Source organism: Panthera pardus, unplaced genomic scaffold (genome assembly GCF_024362965.1).
Source record: "Panthera pardus isolate Hobbes unplaced genomic scaffold, ASM2436296v1 HiC_scaffold_11, whole genome shotgun sequence".
Lineage (NCBI taxonomy): Eukaryota > Metazoa > Chordata > Mammalia > Carnivora > Felidae > Panthera > Panthera pardus.
In genome coordinates, this window is record NW_026526666.1 from 72,930,042 (window position 1) to 72,948,376 (window position 18,335).

The window sequence follows — 18,335 nt, forward strand, 5'->3', positions numbered from 1 at the left end:
CCCTCTGTGCGGTAGGTTTCCCCCTCTAGTTAGCCTATAGTTTCCCAATTCATTCTATATTGATTTGAATCCATTTCTTCCTTTTTCCCTCCCTCCCTTCCTTCCTTTCCCTCTCAACATCCTCACCAACACTTGCAGTTTTATGCTGTTGTTGTTTGATAGTAAGCATCATAATGGACCTGAAGTAGCATCTCATTGTGGTTTCAATTTGCATATTTCTAATGATTTGTAATGTTGAGCATTGTTTCATATGCTTATTAGACATTTATGTATTTTCTTTGGATAAATATCTATTCAAGTCTTTTGCTCATTAAAAAAAGTTTTTTGTGGTTATTATTCAGTTGTAGGAGTTCTTTATTTATTCTAGGTATCAGTCCTTTATCAGATATATGACTTGCAAGTATTTTTCTCCCATTGTGTGGACTGCTTTTTCACTCTTGCTGATAGTGTTCTTTGATGCCTGAAAGTTTTAAATTTTGATGTAGTCCAATGTATTTAGTTTTGCTTTTGTTGCCTGTGCTTCTGATGTCATATTTAAGAAGTCATTGCCAGATCCAATGTCATAAAGATTTTCTCCTACATTTCTTCTATGAATTTTATAGTTTTAGCTCTTACATTTAGGTCTTTGGTCCACTTTGAGTTAATTTTTGTATGTGATATAAAGTAAGGGTCCAACTTCCTTTTTTTTTTTTTTTTTTTTTTTTTTTGCATGTGGGTATCCTGTTTTCCCAGCACCATTTGCTGAAAAAATTGTCCTTTCCCCATTGAGTGGTCTTGGCACGCCTGATGAAAATAATTTGACCATATATGTGAGGGTTTATTTCTGGGCTCTCTACTCTATTCCATTGGTCTGTAAGTCTGTCTTTATGCCAGTACCACACTGTTTTGACTACTATAGTTTGCAGTAAGTTTTGAAATCAGGAGGTGTGAGACCTCCAATTTTGTTCTTCTTTTCCAAAATGGTTTTGGCTGTTTGGGATACCTTGAGATTCCGTATGAATTTTCGAATGGATTTTCTATTTCTGCAAAGAAATATCATTGAGACAGCAATTGTACTATCAGTAGATTGCTTTGGGTAGTATTGACAGCTTAGCAATACTGAATCTTCCAAACAGGAGGTGTTTTTCCATTTACTGGTGACTTAATTTTTTCAGCAATGTTTTGCAGTTTTCAGTGAACAGATCTTTTGCCTGCTTGGTTAAGTTTATTCCTGAGTATTTTATGCTTTTTGATGTTAATATAAATGCAACTGTTTTCTTAATTTCCTTCTTGGATTGCTCATTGTTAGTGTATAGAAACGCAACAGATTTTTGTGTACTGATTTTGTATCCTGCAACTGGCATTTTTTATCCTTTGCACGAAACCTCCCTCTATCCTCTTTAGAAGTTTGAAGGATTTTTTCTTCTGTTCTTTGGTCTTTAAGAACTTAATGATGATGGACCTGATCCATTTATTTTTTAGCCATTGTATTGGATACCAGGTAGATCTAACAGCTTCTTAAAGACTCCCTCCTTTTCAGTCATACCTTTACCCCCATTTCCTGAGATATCTGCTTCTGCTAATTCCTGAGCCTTCGTGGGGTTCTGTGATGTACATTACGTTTCTTTTAGGTTCCCCATTTCTGGCTTAGGAGTCTATGAAGTCAGTTACCACTCATCTATCTGTTTTCCAGCTTTCAAAATTTTGTATCTCTTTCCTTTTGTGTTTTCTTTGATCTTATGGGTTACTTATGCCATGTTAGTAGGTTTCTAATGAGCCATCTTTATTTAGAAGTTCTAATTATGTGGTTTTAGTAATTGAAAAACATGCAGGTTTGTCTATTAGACCTGCTAGTTCGTTGTTATGTGAATGAAAACTTAATATAAATGCTGCTAAAGCTAAAAAAGTGATTTGGGGATGGCAATGTGTCCTGTTCACATAAAGAGTTCTTAAAAACTAACTGAATTGGTCAGTCTTAAACAACTTGAGCATGCATATCTTGAGCTGACTTGTCTTGGAGGCCCATGTTCAAAACTAGAAGTCAGACAGGTTCTTCATGATCAAAGCAGACAGTTGGTAACACTTGTCTTCAACTGTTACAAATGAAATCTTCCTTGAGTAAAACTGTATCACACAGATGATATGATGTTGGGTTTGTTTCAGAATAATCCAAGGTGATGTGAGAGGAAGTAGCAGTAACTGGGAACTATGGATCCCGATGAAGCCAGAGTGGCAGGAGCTGATACTTGTTGAAGTCAGGGAATGGATTCATGGGAATTCATTAGGCTTGTCTCTCATTTTTTTTGCATATGTCTGAAAATTCCCACAATAGTAATAAGACTTGGCTATATCAGACAGTATCCTGAGGAGGTCCCAGTTGATTGTTTGCTAGGATGCTTGGGCATATTTGAAATATTTTTTAAAGAGAAGCTTCACAGGGGCGCCTGGGTGGCTCAGTCAGTTGAGCGTCTGACTTCTGCTCAGGTCATGACCTCACGGTTCACGGGTTCAAGCCCCATGTCGGGCTCTGTGCTGACAGCTCGGAGCCTGGAGCCTGCTTTGCATTCCGTGTCTCCCTCTCTCTCTGCCCCTCCTCTGCTCACGCTCTGTCTCTGTCTCTCTCTCAAAAATAGATGAACATGAAAAAACATTTTTTTAATTAAAAAAAGAGAAGCTTTGCAGTTGTTCACAGGCACATTTATGCTTCACCTTTGACGGAAGATGGTTTCATCTCTAAGAAGTATCTTAGACTTTGTAACACACACTGTGCTGTCATGTCAGTTTTTTAGACCTGATATTGCCACTTCAGGTACTACTCAGAGAGTTTACTCTTGTCTCAACTATCTCCTTGGCTCTAACAAAAAGGGCAGATGAGACAACACAATTAGATGTATAATTTTGTGATAGTTTAAGACTGCCAAGAAATTACAAAAATGGTACAGAGGGTTCTTGTGTGTCCTTTAGTCACCTTCTCCCAACGATAACCTCTTAGATGGCCACAGTACACGAGGTGACTGACATTGGAGAGACTCAGTCCACAGCCATGGGAGGTGTCCATCCCCTGAGCTTAGGTTTCTAAGCTCTATTCCTGAGTGTAGGCCACCAGAAAACAATATACTTGAACTGCATTGACTTAATTTTCCATAGAAATGCCTTATACTCTTGGTTTTTATCAACTGTCTAGATAAGAAACGCATACCTGAAGAATGATTTAAAAAAATTTTTTGTTTGTTATTTTTGAGAGAGAGAGAGAGAGAGAGAGACAGAGCATGAGTGGGGGAGGGTCAGAGAGAGAGGGAGACACAGAATCCGAAGCAGGCTCCAGGCTCTGAGCTGTCAGCACAGAATCTGATGCGGGCCTTGAACTCGTGAACTGGGAGATCGTGACCTGAGCTAACATCAGATGTCCCACTGACTGAGCCACCCAGGCGCCCTGTGAAGAATGATTTTTTTATTGTCTGAAGACCTACAGTTAAAGGCTATCCATTGTGTTATTCAACATCCGTTTAATAAGGATCCATGTGATAAGTTTCTTACAAAATGTAAGGTTTGTCTTCCCTAGGAAAAAAGCCAAAAACCTTCTTTCGCCATAAATGAGGACGATGTAAACTCTCATATTTCTTTGTTTCTCTTTTTGCCTCAGCTGTCAGAAATTCAGAGGAACTTTAGGATATGATTGCAGTAATTAACTCATTTAACATTTCTAATGTCATTCTTTCCTCTTTCCATTTAAGTAGTTTCTAATATTTCTTCTTGTCTTTATTTTAACTGTACAGGTCCACAATCCCTTATCTGCAATTCTCAAGTGCCAAAAGCTCTAAAAATGTAGAACATTTTAAAATTTATGAAGTTCAGTGTGAATATTCATGTTTCACTACAGAAATACGAATGTGTTTGATTTCAGGGACCTGCCTCAGACTCCTCTAGGGATGTTATATAATATGCAGTAGATAGTAAGCTCTTTCTAAAATTGGAAAGATTCTGAATTCTAAAACCAGAACTAACCCCAAGGATTTTGGTTGTGCACATGTTTGAATGTGGCAAGGGCCTCAAAGATCTTTTGGACAGCAGGTGTGCGGCATAGAGAGGTTCCCAGTAGGCCATGGGGTAGATGTGACCTGATACAGGAGGACACTGGGGACAGGCAGCTGTGGAAGCCAAACGGAGATCTGCTTGTGGCTGCCAATGGTCCCTTGACCCCCAAGTTCATCTCCCTTGGCCACTGGTGACGTTACCTGTCTCTGGAACATCTTGTGGTCGGATTTTCTTGGTCAGTTTCAGAGCTGCTTCAAGGTCATAGACTTGGGAGCGGGTGAACTTCAGCTCCCTACGGAGCTCATTGATCTCCTTGATCAGGGAGACATTTTCCTGTAGAAAAGAAAGAAGAGAGAGTGAGTATGGATGGATGAGTGATGAATGGGCCCAGGGCCTGCATCTAGACCCTTTCCAGCATCAACGATGTTTTTCTAAGCACTTCATATGAATTTAAATGCATTGAAGTATCATAATAACCCTATGAAGAGATTCTATTATAATCACAATTTTATAGAAGAGGAAACTGAGGCATAGAGAGGTTATGTAATGTGCCCAAATTACATAGAGAGCAGGTGGCAGAGCCAGGATTCTGACTCGGACAGTCTGGCTCCAGAACTCTGAGCTCTTAAAATACTGTGCTATCCTTTATTCATCCTTCCCCATTCATTTGTTGAATCTACGTTTTTTTTTGTTTTTTTTTTTTTGAGAGAGAGAGACACACACACAGTGTGAGTGAGGGAGGGGCAGAGAGAGGGAGACAGAGAATCCCAACAGGCTCTGCAGTGTCCGTGCGGAGCCTGATGCGGGGCTCGAACCCACGAAACTGTGAGATCATGACCTGAGCCAAAACCAAGAGCCAGCCGCTTAACTGACTGAGCCACCCAGGCACCCCTGTTGAACCTAAATTTATATGGTATTTGCTATGGCCCTGGGATGAACATAGAAATAAGAAATGGTTTTTGCCTTCAGCAGCATACTGTTTACTGAGGAGCACAGAAAAGCAAATGAATAATTAACATTTGCTATATCCATTGACAGTTCACTTCTCTTGTGTTTGACAAATATCCATCCATCCATCCATCCATCCATCCATCCATCCAATATTTACTGAGTACTTACTGTGCTGCACTGTGCTGATCTGAGGTATACAGAAAGTTAAGACCTGGCCTCTGCTCTTGAGGAGCTTAGGGCTTAGCGGGGGATCTAGGCGTAATTGAGTGTGGCAGCCACCTTGATGCAATGGAGGGGTGGGGCACAGAGCTCTGCCCGAATGACCAGGGAAGAGTCCTAGGAATTGACCCCTGGGCTGAGGCTTGAAGGAGCTACCAAGAAGAGGGTAGAGGGGGTTGCACACAACTGGAGCAGCAAGAGAAAGGCACAGAAGTAGGACACGGCTGGTGTGGGGGGACCTGTGGTGGTTCCGTATCCCGGACACAAAGCGAGAGGCAGGTGCAGAGGAGTGAGGATGTGGAACCTGCTGGGGGCCTGGGGTGAGGGCTCTGCACCTGGGACCAAGCAGTCTCTTCTCTCTTCCCTCCTCACACCTCAGATCTGCCTTCCTTTTCACACTCAGCCTGCGGGCATCGAGGGCGGCTCCATGGAGATTTCCTTGTCATCATGGGCCCAGAGAGGGACTGGCTACTTTGCTTTTAGAGTACTCTTTGCTCGGCTTGTCTTCAGCAGTGCCTCTCATGTGACAGTGCAAACGAATCACTTAAGGATCCTGTTAAATGTGGCTTCTGACTCGGTAGGCTTGGGGCTGATCCTGAGATTCTAAGTTTTGAGCCAGCTCCTAAGAGAGGCTGCGGCTGGCCTGAGGGCCAGGCAATCCATGGGTAGCAAGGCCACTGAGGGTTGGAATGCCAAAAAAGGCCAATGCAGGCCACATAAAACGGACCTGTGCCAGGAACAACCACCACTTCGGACACTGTCTCCATAGCGGGAAGCATGGAGTCAGCCCAGAAAACAGGGTGACCCCAAGCACTGTTGTCTGTGAGCCATGACAACCACTTTCCTGTTACGGGGATATGCCTGTGGAGCCCAAGTGGGAGCAGGGCCTGAACTGGGGAGACCCTAACATATTCTTTCCCTCCAGAGCCCCTTTATCTGAGCATGTCAGATATACCTTCAGATTTTCAGTATATCACTTAATTTCAGTATTCCTCATTAAAAAAAAAAATTCTCTCCCTCTTGGATGAGATGCCCAATTATTGCTGATCCCTCGTTTTCAGGCTGGGCTTTGTGCCTTTTTTTCTATAAAGTCAGCAGATTTCTCCATCTGATCTTTTACTATTTTAACCAACCCAGGCTTTAGTGATGAATCTCCCACACTTCCTTTCCAGATGCTCTCCAGCAAAACTCTCTGCCAGTTTCCTCCCCTGAAACCTCTCTGCGCTGACTTTCTGTCATGACGTGATCGATTAAATATGTATGTATTTGGTTCCAAGACCTTGGACCCTACCTTGCATGTAAGAGGCGCTCAATAAATATTTGTGGAACGGATAACAAATGAATAACTAATGCAGCAATATCAAGCTGAATAAGATGAGATTCTTACTAACAAGGAAATTACAAACCAGGGGGTAAAGGTTGCGTAGGGGAGAAGAGACAGACGGGAGACACAGGAGGGCCCGCGGGGAACTCAGGCAAACTTGCTCTGGCTCGGGGGTCTGTCCACTCCCCTACTTCATGGGCATCACTTAGCTTTCCCTTCTCTTGCCTCATTCGGTAAAGTAACAGTAATCAGATTGAAGATTAGAGACTGAAGGTACCATTTGTCCAGTCCTCTCCGGCCAGGTCTTGAGGTACTTCTGCATCATATTCATCCATTTTATCACTAAGTCCTGTCGATTCTGTGTCTGAACTGGATCTCATGTTCACCTTTCTTGCTGTCCATTTGTAACCCAGCTCTCAGCATCTCTCCCCTCTATTACCATAAACGGCCCCAAGTGGAGCCCTTGCCCTAGTGTCTCCCCACCCCTCCATCCTTGACAGTCCTGCTTGGGACTTGGCTCCCAGTACTTTTTGGTGTGAATGCCTGTTTCTAGCCCACTGCCTCCGTGATGCCTGCCACCCTAATGGGCCTTTAGGATAAGACCCAGTTCCCACTAGGGTGTGATCGAGACCCATGAGTTAATGCAGCCCGGTTCCCCATTCTGTTCACTCATTTTTTTCACTCGTTCATTCATTCACTGACTCTGAAAGCCTACTATGCACTGGTCACCGTGCCGGGCAAAGAAGGCCCAGCTTGGATGCAATGCTTAGAGAGGCCATGAGAGTCTGAAGAGGGGCGCACACCCAGTGGGAGAAGGACTTCCTGGGGAGGTGGGGGAGAGAGAGAAGACTGTTTCAGGCCTGGAACCAAGAGGGAGCAAGCAGGATTTGAAGCAGTAAATGCTGGATGCTGCTGCTGCTGCTGGTAACAAGAGTAATCATAACTTCAAGAGGTGACCGGATCCCTGCACCACGGCAAATATTTTGCATGCAATAACTCATCTAATCCCCGGGACAACCTTATGAAGAAGGTGTTATTAGACTCATTTCCCTATGAGGAAACTGAGGCCGAGGCAGTGCTTCAGTGGTAGTAGAGGTGGGATTTGAATCCGGTCGTGTCTGCCTCCGAGTGCTTGCTCCTCTACAACTGTTGTCTCCCGGACTCTCCTTTCCACCTGTGACGGACATCACCCCATTCCAACACCTCACGTCAGATGACGACCATGGGAGCCCCCGAAAAGTACAAGCTGGGCTCCCTAAAGTGGTTTCTGGGGTGGTCTGTGTTCTGGAGAATCCAGAGGTCACACTGAGGTCCACTGTATATGCCTTGGGTAGCTGTGTGAATTTAAAATGTGGACGCAACAGGTTTGCTGAGTCTTCTGTTCCTGATCCCTCCTTGGTCAGGACCACCTACAAAAGCCCCTCCAACCCTCCAGCCCCCCACCCAGCTCCTCTCCTGCGGGAAAAATGTGACCTGGGGTCCATCACATGCCAGGTCTTGGGGTCTGTAAGAGTGACTGGCTAGGGAATGCTAAGTCCATTTCTATAGACAACCTTCTAAACAAAGGAGCTACACAGAGAGCCCTGGCAGGAACGGACCCTGACGGAGCCTTCGGCCCAGAAAGGAGAAGGAAGGGAATACCAATAGCACCCCCTACTGGCCTTACCTATGTTGGCAGGGCCTGGCTGTGTGGAAGAAGCAGGCAACAGATGTGCTCCGTGGCCTTGGAAGCCCTGCGTCAGTGGTGTCCTTCCGGAACCCACAGTTGGTGGGACGGACATCTGCCTAACCGCCCAGATGAGGCATCTCTCTGCTCCTCTTTCAGTCTTCCTCTCACATCCCACTTCTACTCTGAGTTGTTTTTTGATATCACAACTTACCCCTTCTGAGGTCTTCTCATTTCCGCTGAACGGACAGTCATCTCCAAATGGGGTGCCCCGCCTCCTGCCTTGCGCCAGCAGCCTGTCCACCCTGCCTACCCTGCTACCTGCTTCAACCTTGGGTGGCAACTGCTTCTAAGATAAACTTGCTGCTTCTTGGTGTGGCAAGGAAAGCCCTCTCCGGGGACCCTAAGCTACTCACTCTCCAGTGGGCTTTTTCTTCTTGCCCCGGTGCTCTGCAATAAAGGAGGGTCTGGACGCCCGGGTCCCCAGACACCCCACAGGCCTCACTCTTCCCTGTCTGTTCTCAGGTGTTCTCTCTGCCTGGAAGCCTCTTCCCCCCACTTGCTCCCTGCTGCTTCTACTTCCTGTTCAAGGCACAGCTCAAATGCCTCTTCCCCTAATTGAAGCCTGCCTCTATGAGGGGCACACGGCACTGGATATACCATACTAGCAGTGCTTATCTGTATCTGGTTTCAGTTTCCTACCACGAACTGTTGAGGGCAGGCGTACTACCCCATTCATCTTGGAATCTTCCATGGCCGGCACAGAGTGTGGCACGTAAGAAGCCCTCAATATTGTGTCCTGAATGAATGTGTGTCCTAGTTGTTTGTATTCAAAGCAACTCTTATTTTCTTATCGGCAAGCATGCTGGAGAACGAGTGGAGAGGCCCTGCACTCCTGTATGAACATATAAATGAGACAGTGACCTCATTTTCTGTGTTTTCTAATGAGTATCTGCCTTGGCCTTCCTTGACCTCTTTGGACTGAAGCCCCAGGGCGTTGGTATCTGCGGATACAGGTCCTTACCAACGCAGAGCAAGGCATCAGGTCCCCAGGCCACCTGCCTGGTCCAAGCTGTGATGGCCTTCCAGGCTCTCCCACTGATTTCTGCCTTGGTTCTTCAGTAGGTCTTTAGGTTGGAGGACAGGAAGGGAGATAGCATTTTGGAGCACCTATTCCATACCAGGCCAGTGCCTAATGCTTTACATTAGCTTTCTCATTCAATCCTTGCAGTAACTCACTGAGGCTGGCACTTTCTTCCCCAGTTTATAGACAGGAAAGGAGGTTCCTGGAGAAGTTAAGGAATTCCCCCAAAGTCTCCCAGTAAGAGTGGTTGAGGCAGGATGAACCGGGTTTAGACAGTGTCCATTCTTGTTTCTCTTGCCCTGACACCTTGCCTGGTCCTGGCCTGGACCCTCTCCTTCAACTTAAGATCAAAGAAGGAAACAATTTTTGTAAGTAAAAAGAGTAGCTTTGAAAGTCTGTCTCCCTCCCTTTCCTTCCTTCCTTCCTTCCTTCCTTCCTTCCTTCCTTCCTTCTTCTCCTTCTCCCTCTTTTCTCCTCTCCTTTGCTTTCTTTTCTTTCCACCCTCCTTCCCTTCCTTTCTTCCAAACAAACTCTGACCCAGAGCCCACTATGATAAGCAAGGAGTCTCCTTGGTTAAGGGGTGGGGACCCAGAACCCTGCCTGCTGATCCTGTCTTGCTCCATGCAGTTATCTGGGGTATGTTTATGGATCCACAGGGCTCCACAGCACATGAGTTTACAATGCTGCTCCAGAAAACGCTCTTCTGGGGATTCCCCTGGCTGTTGGCTCCCTCCACCAGCCCTCAGGGAGCAGTAGGGCTGGGCAGGGGCCCTGCTGTGTCTCCTTGCCCCTTCTACCATCTCACCCTGCTTCACAGGAGCGGGCACGTGGCCTCTGGGGTACCTGGGAGCCAAAGACCTATGCCTGACCTGAGTGGCCTCGTGCCAGTGCTTGCACCCTCTGCCTGGCTGGCCTGTGGTCTTCACTTTCCTTTTCCTTCTCCAGGGACTGGCATTTGCTTTACCCAAATCCGCTTGGCATGGAGAGAGGGACCCCACCCCTGGAGAACCCTTCAGGCCTGTGCTCTGCTGGCAGGGCGCAGACGAAGGCACAGCGACGCCACCGGCTGTCACCTGCTCCTGTAGTCGCCCTGGTCCCACTGCCCAGCATGCTGCACTCCGGGGCTCCAGTGGGCTCTCCATGCCTGGGGGGCCTTGACACCACCAGCCAGGGCTCAGTGCATCAGCTGCTGGTGCCAAAAGGGTGCCACCAAATGGATGCACTCCTCTCTCTGGGCTTCTGACCGCTCTCGCGGCCAGGAGCAGGGCAGTGGTCTGATGGTGTCGGGGGCTGGTTGTGGGATGGACGGCACAGACCCACCACGCCTGGGTCCCACCGGCCTGAATCACAGTGCACCTATGTGGGGACTGGCTGAGCTGGGAACTGGTTTGTTTCAATCTGCGGCCCATCCCCATCCCGGTATTTTAATTATGGCATTAAAGCAATATAAACATAAAAAGGTACGTGCCTTATAAATGTGATTCTGATGTTCTCTTTTGATATTAAATCGCATTAATTGCCTCAGACGATACTGATACTCAAACAGAAATCTGGCAGAAGAATCCTGATCGGCAGTGCTGATCAGTGGAGGCGGCAGTAATGGGGTCAGGCTCTCCGGAGAGCCTGACGAAGGATCCCCGGGGAGGTGGGTGTAGACACAGTGAGGCCAACACGAGGGGTGGGTGTGGTTGGCTTCGGACCCAAGAGATAAGGGAAGGGACCTGAGGCCCAGAAAAGGTAGAAGAGGTGTGGAGATGGGTGTGTCTCGAAATACAAGCAGCAGAATAAAAAGCAACAAAGGAAAATCAGGTGAAATAAGAGTTGGAAACTACAGAAAAGAGGAGAGAGTGACTCTGGAGAGCTGGATGGAGGGCCGGAGCGGGGCAAGGGGGGGGGGGTGCAGGACACAAGAACACTTTGGGTAAAGAGGGGCAGAAAAAAGGAACGGGTGCCTGGTGAAGTGGTCGGGGGGGAAGGGTGATAGGAATGAACGGGTATTGGCGGGGCAGGGGTGGGCATGGAAACACCTAGAAAAAAGAGGGAGAGGCTCTTGGCCATGGTCACAGCCAGGTCAGGCTCCGGGAGGTCAGAGGAGAGGGCTCAAAGAGAAAGGTGTAGAGAAAGCTACATCTGGGGGATGCGCACGTACCTGCATGATGCGGACATAATCGGTGCGGCGCAGCTCGCTCTCCTTGACCACCTTTTTCCTGAGAGTGGCCAGGTTTCTCTCCAGGTGCTCCCGCTGACGGGCGTACTCCTGCTGCAGGTCCGTGTTCAGCCCTGCGATCTCCACCTGATGGGCCAGCCGGGCTTCTTAAGGAGGGAGCGGGGACCCAGGAGAGAAGGGGAGTTGGGGAAAGGGAGGCAGAGCTCACCATGTCTGCCCGCTGCACGTACTTCTCAAAGAGAGCTCGGACCTTCTCCTTCAGGAGCCGGGGTTCCTGGATGTACGCTACGCAGTTGTGAAGGTCTGTCTTAAACCGTCTGACCAGCGCCTCCAGGTCCCGCTCCTGCAATCAGAAGGACTTAGTCTGGCACCACAGGGGCTCTGCAGGGAGCGGGCAAGGGCGCAGGCAGAGGCACATGGCAGCAGGAAGACAAAGGACACCTCATCTGGGACTCAACAGTTGACCGCCAGGGCCCGCAGTGGACACAGACACCTAGGGGGGTGTGTAGCCGAGAGGCAGACGTACTAAAACTCGGGGGCAGCTGCCTGGACAGCCTCATGTTTAAAAGGCCGCACGGCAACTCCTGGATTGCCTCTGGGTCCCTTTCAGGACCACACCTTAAAAGATGAAAGGCAGCGTGAGTGGTCACCCTATTCCTTCCTGAGCCAAGACGGATCGTATTGCTTCTCTCTAGTGGTCCTTAGGCCAGAGCTCCCATGTCCCCCTTCTTAGCTCACCCAGGGTTTATTCTTCCAGACAGTCAGGAGGGCTGCTGTGAGCGAGTAGTGGAAACATGACCAGATTGGGCAGATCGGTCCAGCTGCAAACTTGGGCCAGAGGCTCGTTCTCCCACCCTCCTCTCGCTGATACCCATCCTCCTCTACCCCTGACCTGGAGGGTCTCTCCTCCCTCTTCGCTCCCACGGCCCTTTGTTCAGCTATCATAACCCTTCATCTTGCATTACAATTAATATGCACACACCGCAGATCCCCTAGCAACCTGTTCGGGTTGTAAAGGGCAGGACCTGTGTCACGTTGGTTGCTCTGTGGCTTCTACTGTTACCTAGCCCAGAGTCGGTGCTTCATGTGGGGAACGGAGAAAAATCCATCTGATTCCACAAACACGATGGGGTGCCCTGTGCTAGGGAGTGGCGGCGCAGCCACGTCCCAGCCCGGGACCAGAAGACCTAGTTCCTTCCCAGGGCTGACTCTCAGTATACCACTTAGCTATAGGCACCGGGTGACTTTTCTTAACCTCCTCATCTCTCTGGCCTTATCTACCTTATTTATTACCTAAAGAGACTGGACTAGACAATTTCCGAGGCCCTCCTTGCCTCAGCGTGTTTTTTGTTTGTTTCTTTCTTTCTTTTGGTAGTCAAAACCTTTTGCCACTGACTACAATGACCTCTCTGAGCATATTCCTTCCCCGGGCCAAACAAGCCAATGCTGCAAGCGTCCTTATGAAACCGGCCCCGCTCCCTTTGAGCACTTCACCCAAAGTCATCTTAGTCTCAGTCATGTAGATTTGCATGGGCCTGAAACCAGGCAGGGCTGTGAGCAAGTGAGGGGAGAGTTAAAATGGGAACGTATCTTAGCAATGGGCTGGCGCCGTCTCTCAGAAGCCAGCTGCCCCTTGCAGACAGGTGCCAGATCCTAAATCCAAGATCCGCCAGACTCTGAAAATCCTCACACCTTCTGTCTCTCTCTGTGCATCTCCTGATCAGTGGCTCTTAGTTTCTGCCACAGTTCCATGATGTTCAGCTCCAGCTGCGTGTTCTGCTTATGGAAACGCTCCAATTCTGCTTCCATCTATGGAGAACAAGGGGATAAAGTCAAGAATAAGAAAGTAAGGGAACACAAACAATATTTGGGAACTGAAGCCTATCGGTGGGAATGTGTCCCCAGCTACCAGGACATTTCTAGCTCCCACCTATGTCGTCTGGAATGAAACCATCTTCCCAACTCCTGGCCACCCCGGTAGGCCCCCATCCCTTGGTGGGTGTATTAACCCAGATCATGTGTTTCTATAGCCAGCCTCAGAACTGCCCCCTCCGAGTTTCCGTTCCTTCGGCCACGCTGATGACCTTCTTTTCTTGACTCTCACGTACTGGGACCTGGAAACTGAGGCAGGGTTCTGCACAGAAGCACCTTCCTTGCCTACTTTATGAAACTGTGTGAGTGAATCTCAATGCTTTGGGGCCGCAAGCCATCAGAGTCGATCCCAAAGCACAACGTTTTAAGGGACCAGCAGGTAGGCGTCCCCAGCCTAAGGAACCTCCGTCTCATCACTCTGTTGAAAAGGTTGTAAAAGTACAGCTGAGGAGACTATCTCATCTTCAAAAGAGAAGGAAGAAGCCACCAATGAGCTTCTGAAAGATTTTTATTCGTTGTTGCATTTGTATTAACCAAAGACGCATGAATGACAACTGGAGCTTCTGATTAGGACGAGAGCAGGTGGAGGTGAATTCTCAGTTGATCCGATTTCTGCCAAAAGCCAAGGGGGTGAGGTTTGCTTGACACACCGTATCTGGTGGACACTAGTATTCCTGTTAATAGAGAGGGGCGCTATTTTGGGGGGATGGGACAGGTCACTGGGTTCTTTAGTGGCTGGATGGAGTAGCTCCTCTAACCTATCCCAGGCCCTTCGGTCAGATTTCAAGGTTCCTGACCATCTTTGGGGGTATCGGAAAGCCCCGATGTACCACATTCACGTTCTGGACACGAAGGCGCAGCTTGCGGGAGAATGTTATCAAACTTATTGGAAGAATCTGGATAGACAGAATAGCCCTTTGGCTCAGCGCCTGGCATGAAGTCAGCACTCAGTATTCATCTGAACAAGTGAATGCGCGGCCAGTGTAGAAGGCGAAGGGGAGCCACGGTGAGGGAGGAGAGGGGTGCTTGAAATAGCCTGCCTTCTGGAAGAGGAATGAAAAGGTAAACGTGCCATGCTGGTGCTACATCAAACCACCTTGTGCAGGACACAGGGAGTGTGGGGACGTGCGCGGCTAAAGAATGAACGTGTCCACTGGAGAGGGCTGGCGGCCACTACCGGCACGGGGATACAGAACTGATGAAGACAGAGCGTCCGTCTGCAAGAAGCCGTGAGGTCTAGAGGAATAAGAGGGAAGATCCAGGTAGAAAGTACCCTCTGTGTGCAGAGGACGCGGGGAGGCAGTGCCCGGAAAAGGGATGTTCAGTCAAGTTCCACAAGACAAATCGGTACTAGAGGACAAAGTGGAGAAGGGGAATTCCAGGCGGAGAGAGCAGGCCACGCACAGAGAGGCCCAGGGCCATGGGCAGCCGGGTGCCTCTCTGCCGGCTACAGGTGGTCCAGGGGGCTGCATGTGAGGGAGGGAGAGAGGGGCTGGAGAGGTCAGCTGAGCTGGATCATGCAGGACCCAGGGGCAGAGGCTCACGTGAGGAGAAGTTGTGCCTTCATGCCGCCCAGAAGTTTGGCCATTATCCTGAAATCTCAGAGCCCTGGCAGGTTTTACCCAAGGGGTGGCATGGTTTGCCCTTAGAAGGCCTGATGCGGAGGTCCTACCGGAGACAGCACGACTGGAGCCGGGCACACCAGTCAGGGGTGAGATGGGGCCCAGACCAAGGGAATGGTGGCAGAAAGAGAGCAAGGCGCTTCTCCAAGGTCATGTCTGAGTGCCTACAGCTGGCCGTGCCTCTTTTTCCATGGTCTCGAAGCCAGCAATGACAGATTAGGTTAGAAAGGAAGTAATACAGGCAAAGCCTCAAAAGCCACTGAGAACAAAAATAACGTATTTCACAGAAAAATTGTGAAATACGCTGAGTTTGAATAGCTGGCGGGGCAGCTAGGAAACTAGCCAGTATGTGGGAACAAGTATCCTTTTCCTGGTGGAAAAGCCCCATCTACTTTTCCATGTGTTCTCCTCACACTCAGTGACTCTCGGTGGGGGTGGGGGCAGGAAACAGGTATTCTACCCCCAGAGGATATTTGGCAACATCTGGAGACATTTCTGGTTGTTACAACTGGGGGGAGGGGAGGGTTGCTACAGGCATCTAGTGGGCAGAGACCAGGGATGTTGCTAAATATCTTCTAGTGCAGGGACTCCCTGTGACAAAGAACTATCCGCCCCAAGATGTTAAAATGAGAAAACCTCGCACTGAATGAAAAAACAAGGGGGTGAAGTAAAACGATGAGGTTCTGAACACTCCCTAGGAAGCAGATAGTCCCATCGTACTGAAGAGAAGCTGGAAAAGTATATGTGCAGGGAGGTACCGAATCAAGGAAGTATTAGATTTTCATCCACGGAGGAGGGTTTACAGCTTCCTTCTTGGAGGAAAAAGAACTTCACACGAGATCCACAGCGGGTGGGCCAAATGGGCCTCTGACCTCCTGAAGGTCCAAGGTCAGAGGCCTCCAGGGGAGGAATCAGGTCCGGACTTCAGCCCTGGTGGTAACTGGCGTGGTGTAGGAGGGGCCCTGTTTGAATCACTCTCAAGGTGCAGGCGTATTCCCTGCTGAGGGTCAATGCCGTGGTCGGCCCAGTTACTGACGGGAAAGTGAATAATCCTTCAGGTGTGTTGGGGTGGATAGTAACTGTCCCAACTGTAAATCCACTTGACAAATGAGGAGGGGGCCCATGGGATGGTGATTTCCAGGGGCTGGCAGGACACTGACTTTCCAGGCAAGTGGGGCCTCTACTCTTTTCTGGGCTGCCATTTTTGGGCCCTGAGGTCACTCAAGAATGGCAGGAGGCCCAGATGAGGCAGCTCTGTGGTTGGCTGGGAACATCCTGCTTTTCTCCAGAGGCCAGGAGAAAGTCACTGGCACAATGACAAACCATCTCTGGACACTCTAGCCCTGGACTGATCCTACCACCTGGCTTCTTTCCTGGGCCTCCTAGAGAAAAGGCTTTGCTTTTCTACACCAGAGCTCCTGGGTATCCAATTCTACTCGGGCCATCGATGCTCTCTGACACACTTTACTTGTATCCTTGCTTAGCACAATGAGCGAACGTGGATGGGGAGTGGGAGGCCATTTTGGATAGGGTAGCCTGGGAAGGCTTCCCTGAAGAGGTGACAAAGGAGCCTCCACATGGAAGATATGGAGAAGCCGCCAGTCATAATCTGAGCACTTCTGGGCAGAGGGAGCAGCACTGTAAAGGTCCAAGATGGGAAAAGCTTGGCGTAGCCTCAGAACTGTCAGAAAGCCTTTGGGCTGGCGCTGGGGGAGGGAGCCTGGAGACAAGATTGGAGAGGGGTAGCGGCTGAATCATGCAGGGCCCTGGTAGGGGGTGTGGATTTTATTCTAGGTGAGATGGGACACCACTAGGGGTTCGCTGTGGCCTCTGTGTGGAGAGATCAGACCGGAGGCTAGACTCAAGTCCAGATGAGGGGTGACAGAGGCTTGCACCCAGGTGAGGCAGCAGAGAGGAAAGAGGGCTAGATTTGGGAGGTCTCTGGGAAGACCATCAGATAGGCACTGGCGATCATTGGATACAGCCATTGTGGGGGGGGGGGGCGCGGGAAGAATCAAGAAGACTACACTTGTACCTTAAGCACGTGGGTGGATTGTGGTAACTTACTGGGAAACAGGGAACAGAAGGGAGGGGAAGGCAGGAATTTGGTTTTCAATCAACCATGGACCTCACAGCTGCAATCGGCTTAAGGAGATGCACTGTGAATGGGGTGGAGGGACCAACGGGGGCCACTTGTACCTCGATGGAATCTCAGGAGTCCTTGTCCTGTTGATCTTGCTTTTAATCTCTCCTCTCTACCTTCCTCCTGTCTGCTTCCCAGAACACATACTTAAGGCTGCCACTCTCCTGCTCAAGAGACTTTGCATGACTTCCTATTCCTCCTCAGATGGAGTCCAAACACTGCAGCTTTGCATACGCCCCCACCAACATTTCCAGACTGAGAAAAAAAGGTTCATTTGGAGGAGGGTGCTTTCAGATGCGACGGGCTGGTGGCTGAGTACACACCGCCCCCTGGTGGCTGAAGGCCCAAGAGCCGCGGTTTCCCTCGGAGGGCCCGAGCACAACCTAAGGTCCGGCCGCATGCCAAATCTTAAAGCATTCACTCCTGCACAACTGAGTCCCCGCTGGGCCTCTCCTGTGACATCCTCTACAGAGTGGAGGCCCGCATACCCTGGGACAGGCAGGGATTGGGAGGAGGGGTTTTTCTTATCGCCCCCACCCCACCCCCTTGCTACCCCAGCCAGGAACCGTTGGGGAGGCGACACTAGTCCAGGAGGCCAGAGTGGTTCAGATGGTTCTCACCTCCTGAATCTGTTCCTTCATCACCTTGATCTCATCCTCTCGTGGTTCTATTTGCTTCTTTAGCTCCTTTATTTTGTAGTCGAGTACAAACTTGAATTTCTCCAGTTCTTGGTTTTTCTTTTTCAGATCATAGATGCGCTTCTCCTGTGGGCGAGATGAGAGAGAAGTAAGAGATGGCAGGAGGCTCCGGTATATGGAAACCCTTTAGGGAAAGGACATAAATCCTGTGACCTGACCGAGGAGGCCACAGGCTGCTCTCCCGGCTGGGGGCACAGAGGCTGGCTCCCCCACTAGGGCCGTAGCACTGACTCCTTGGCTTCTGTGCCGGGACTCAGCATTCATTCACTCAAATATAGCTTGTAGGCGACTGCATTTTCTAAAGCTGGCCTCAGCAGCATCTCCCATCCCACAGGCTCTCTGCAACGTGACCATATGCTTCTCCATCAGGAGGGAAGATCTAATTCCTTTCTCTTGCATCTGGCTGGACTTACGGTTTGCTTGTAACCCAAAGAATGCTGCTCAAGTGATGCTGTGTGGCTTCCGGTCTAGCTGAGAAAAGGCTAAGCAGCTTCTACCTGGTTTTCTTAGAACTTGTGCTGTGAGGGAGGCCATCTGCTATGGAGAAAGTTCCCCTACACTGAGAATCCCTGGCT

At 49.2% G+C, this 18,335-nt stretch overlaps 1 protein-coding gene across 3 annotated transcripts in view; it reads right to left on the reverse strand.

Annotated features, from left to right (window-relative positions):
• Window positions 1-18,335, reverse strand: part of CFAP57 (cilia and flagella associated protein 57) — an 80,632-nt gene that overhangs the window by 16,840 nt on the left and 45,457 nt on the right. For all 3 annotated transcript variants that reach the window (XR_008420006.1, XM_053896494.1, XM_053896493.1), the window contains exons 18-22: window positions 17,683-17,826; window positions 13,118-13,234; window positions 11,634-11,768; window positions 11,408-11,551; window positions 4,215-4,347 (exon numbers count right to left, since the gene is read on the reverse strand). Coding sequence is in view for 2 of the 3 variants with exons in the window: in XM_053896494.1 (XP_053752469.1) it covers window positions 4,215-4,347; window positions 11,408-11,551; window positions 11,634-11,768; window positions 13,118-13,234; window positions 17,683-17,826 (673 nt within the window). In the remaining variant the exon portion in view is untranslated. The remainder of the gene's footprint in view (window positions 1-4,214; window positions 4,348-11,407; window positions 11,552-11,633; window positions 11,769-13,117; window positions 13,235-17,682; window positions 17,827-18,335) is intronic.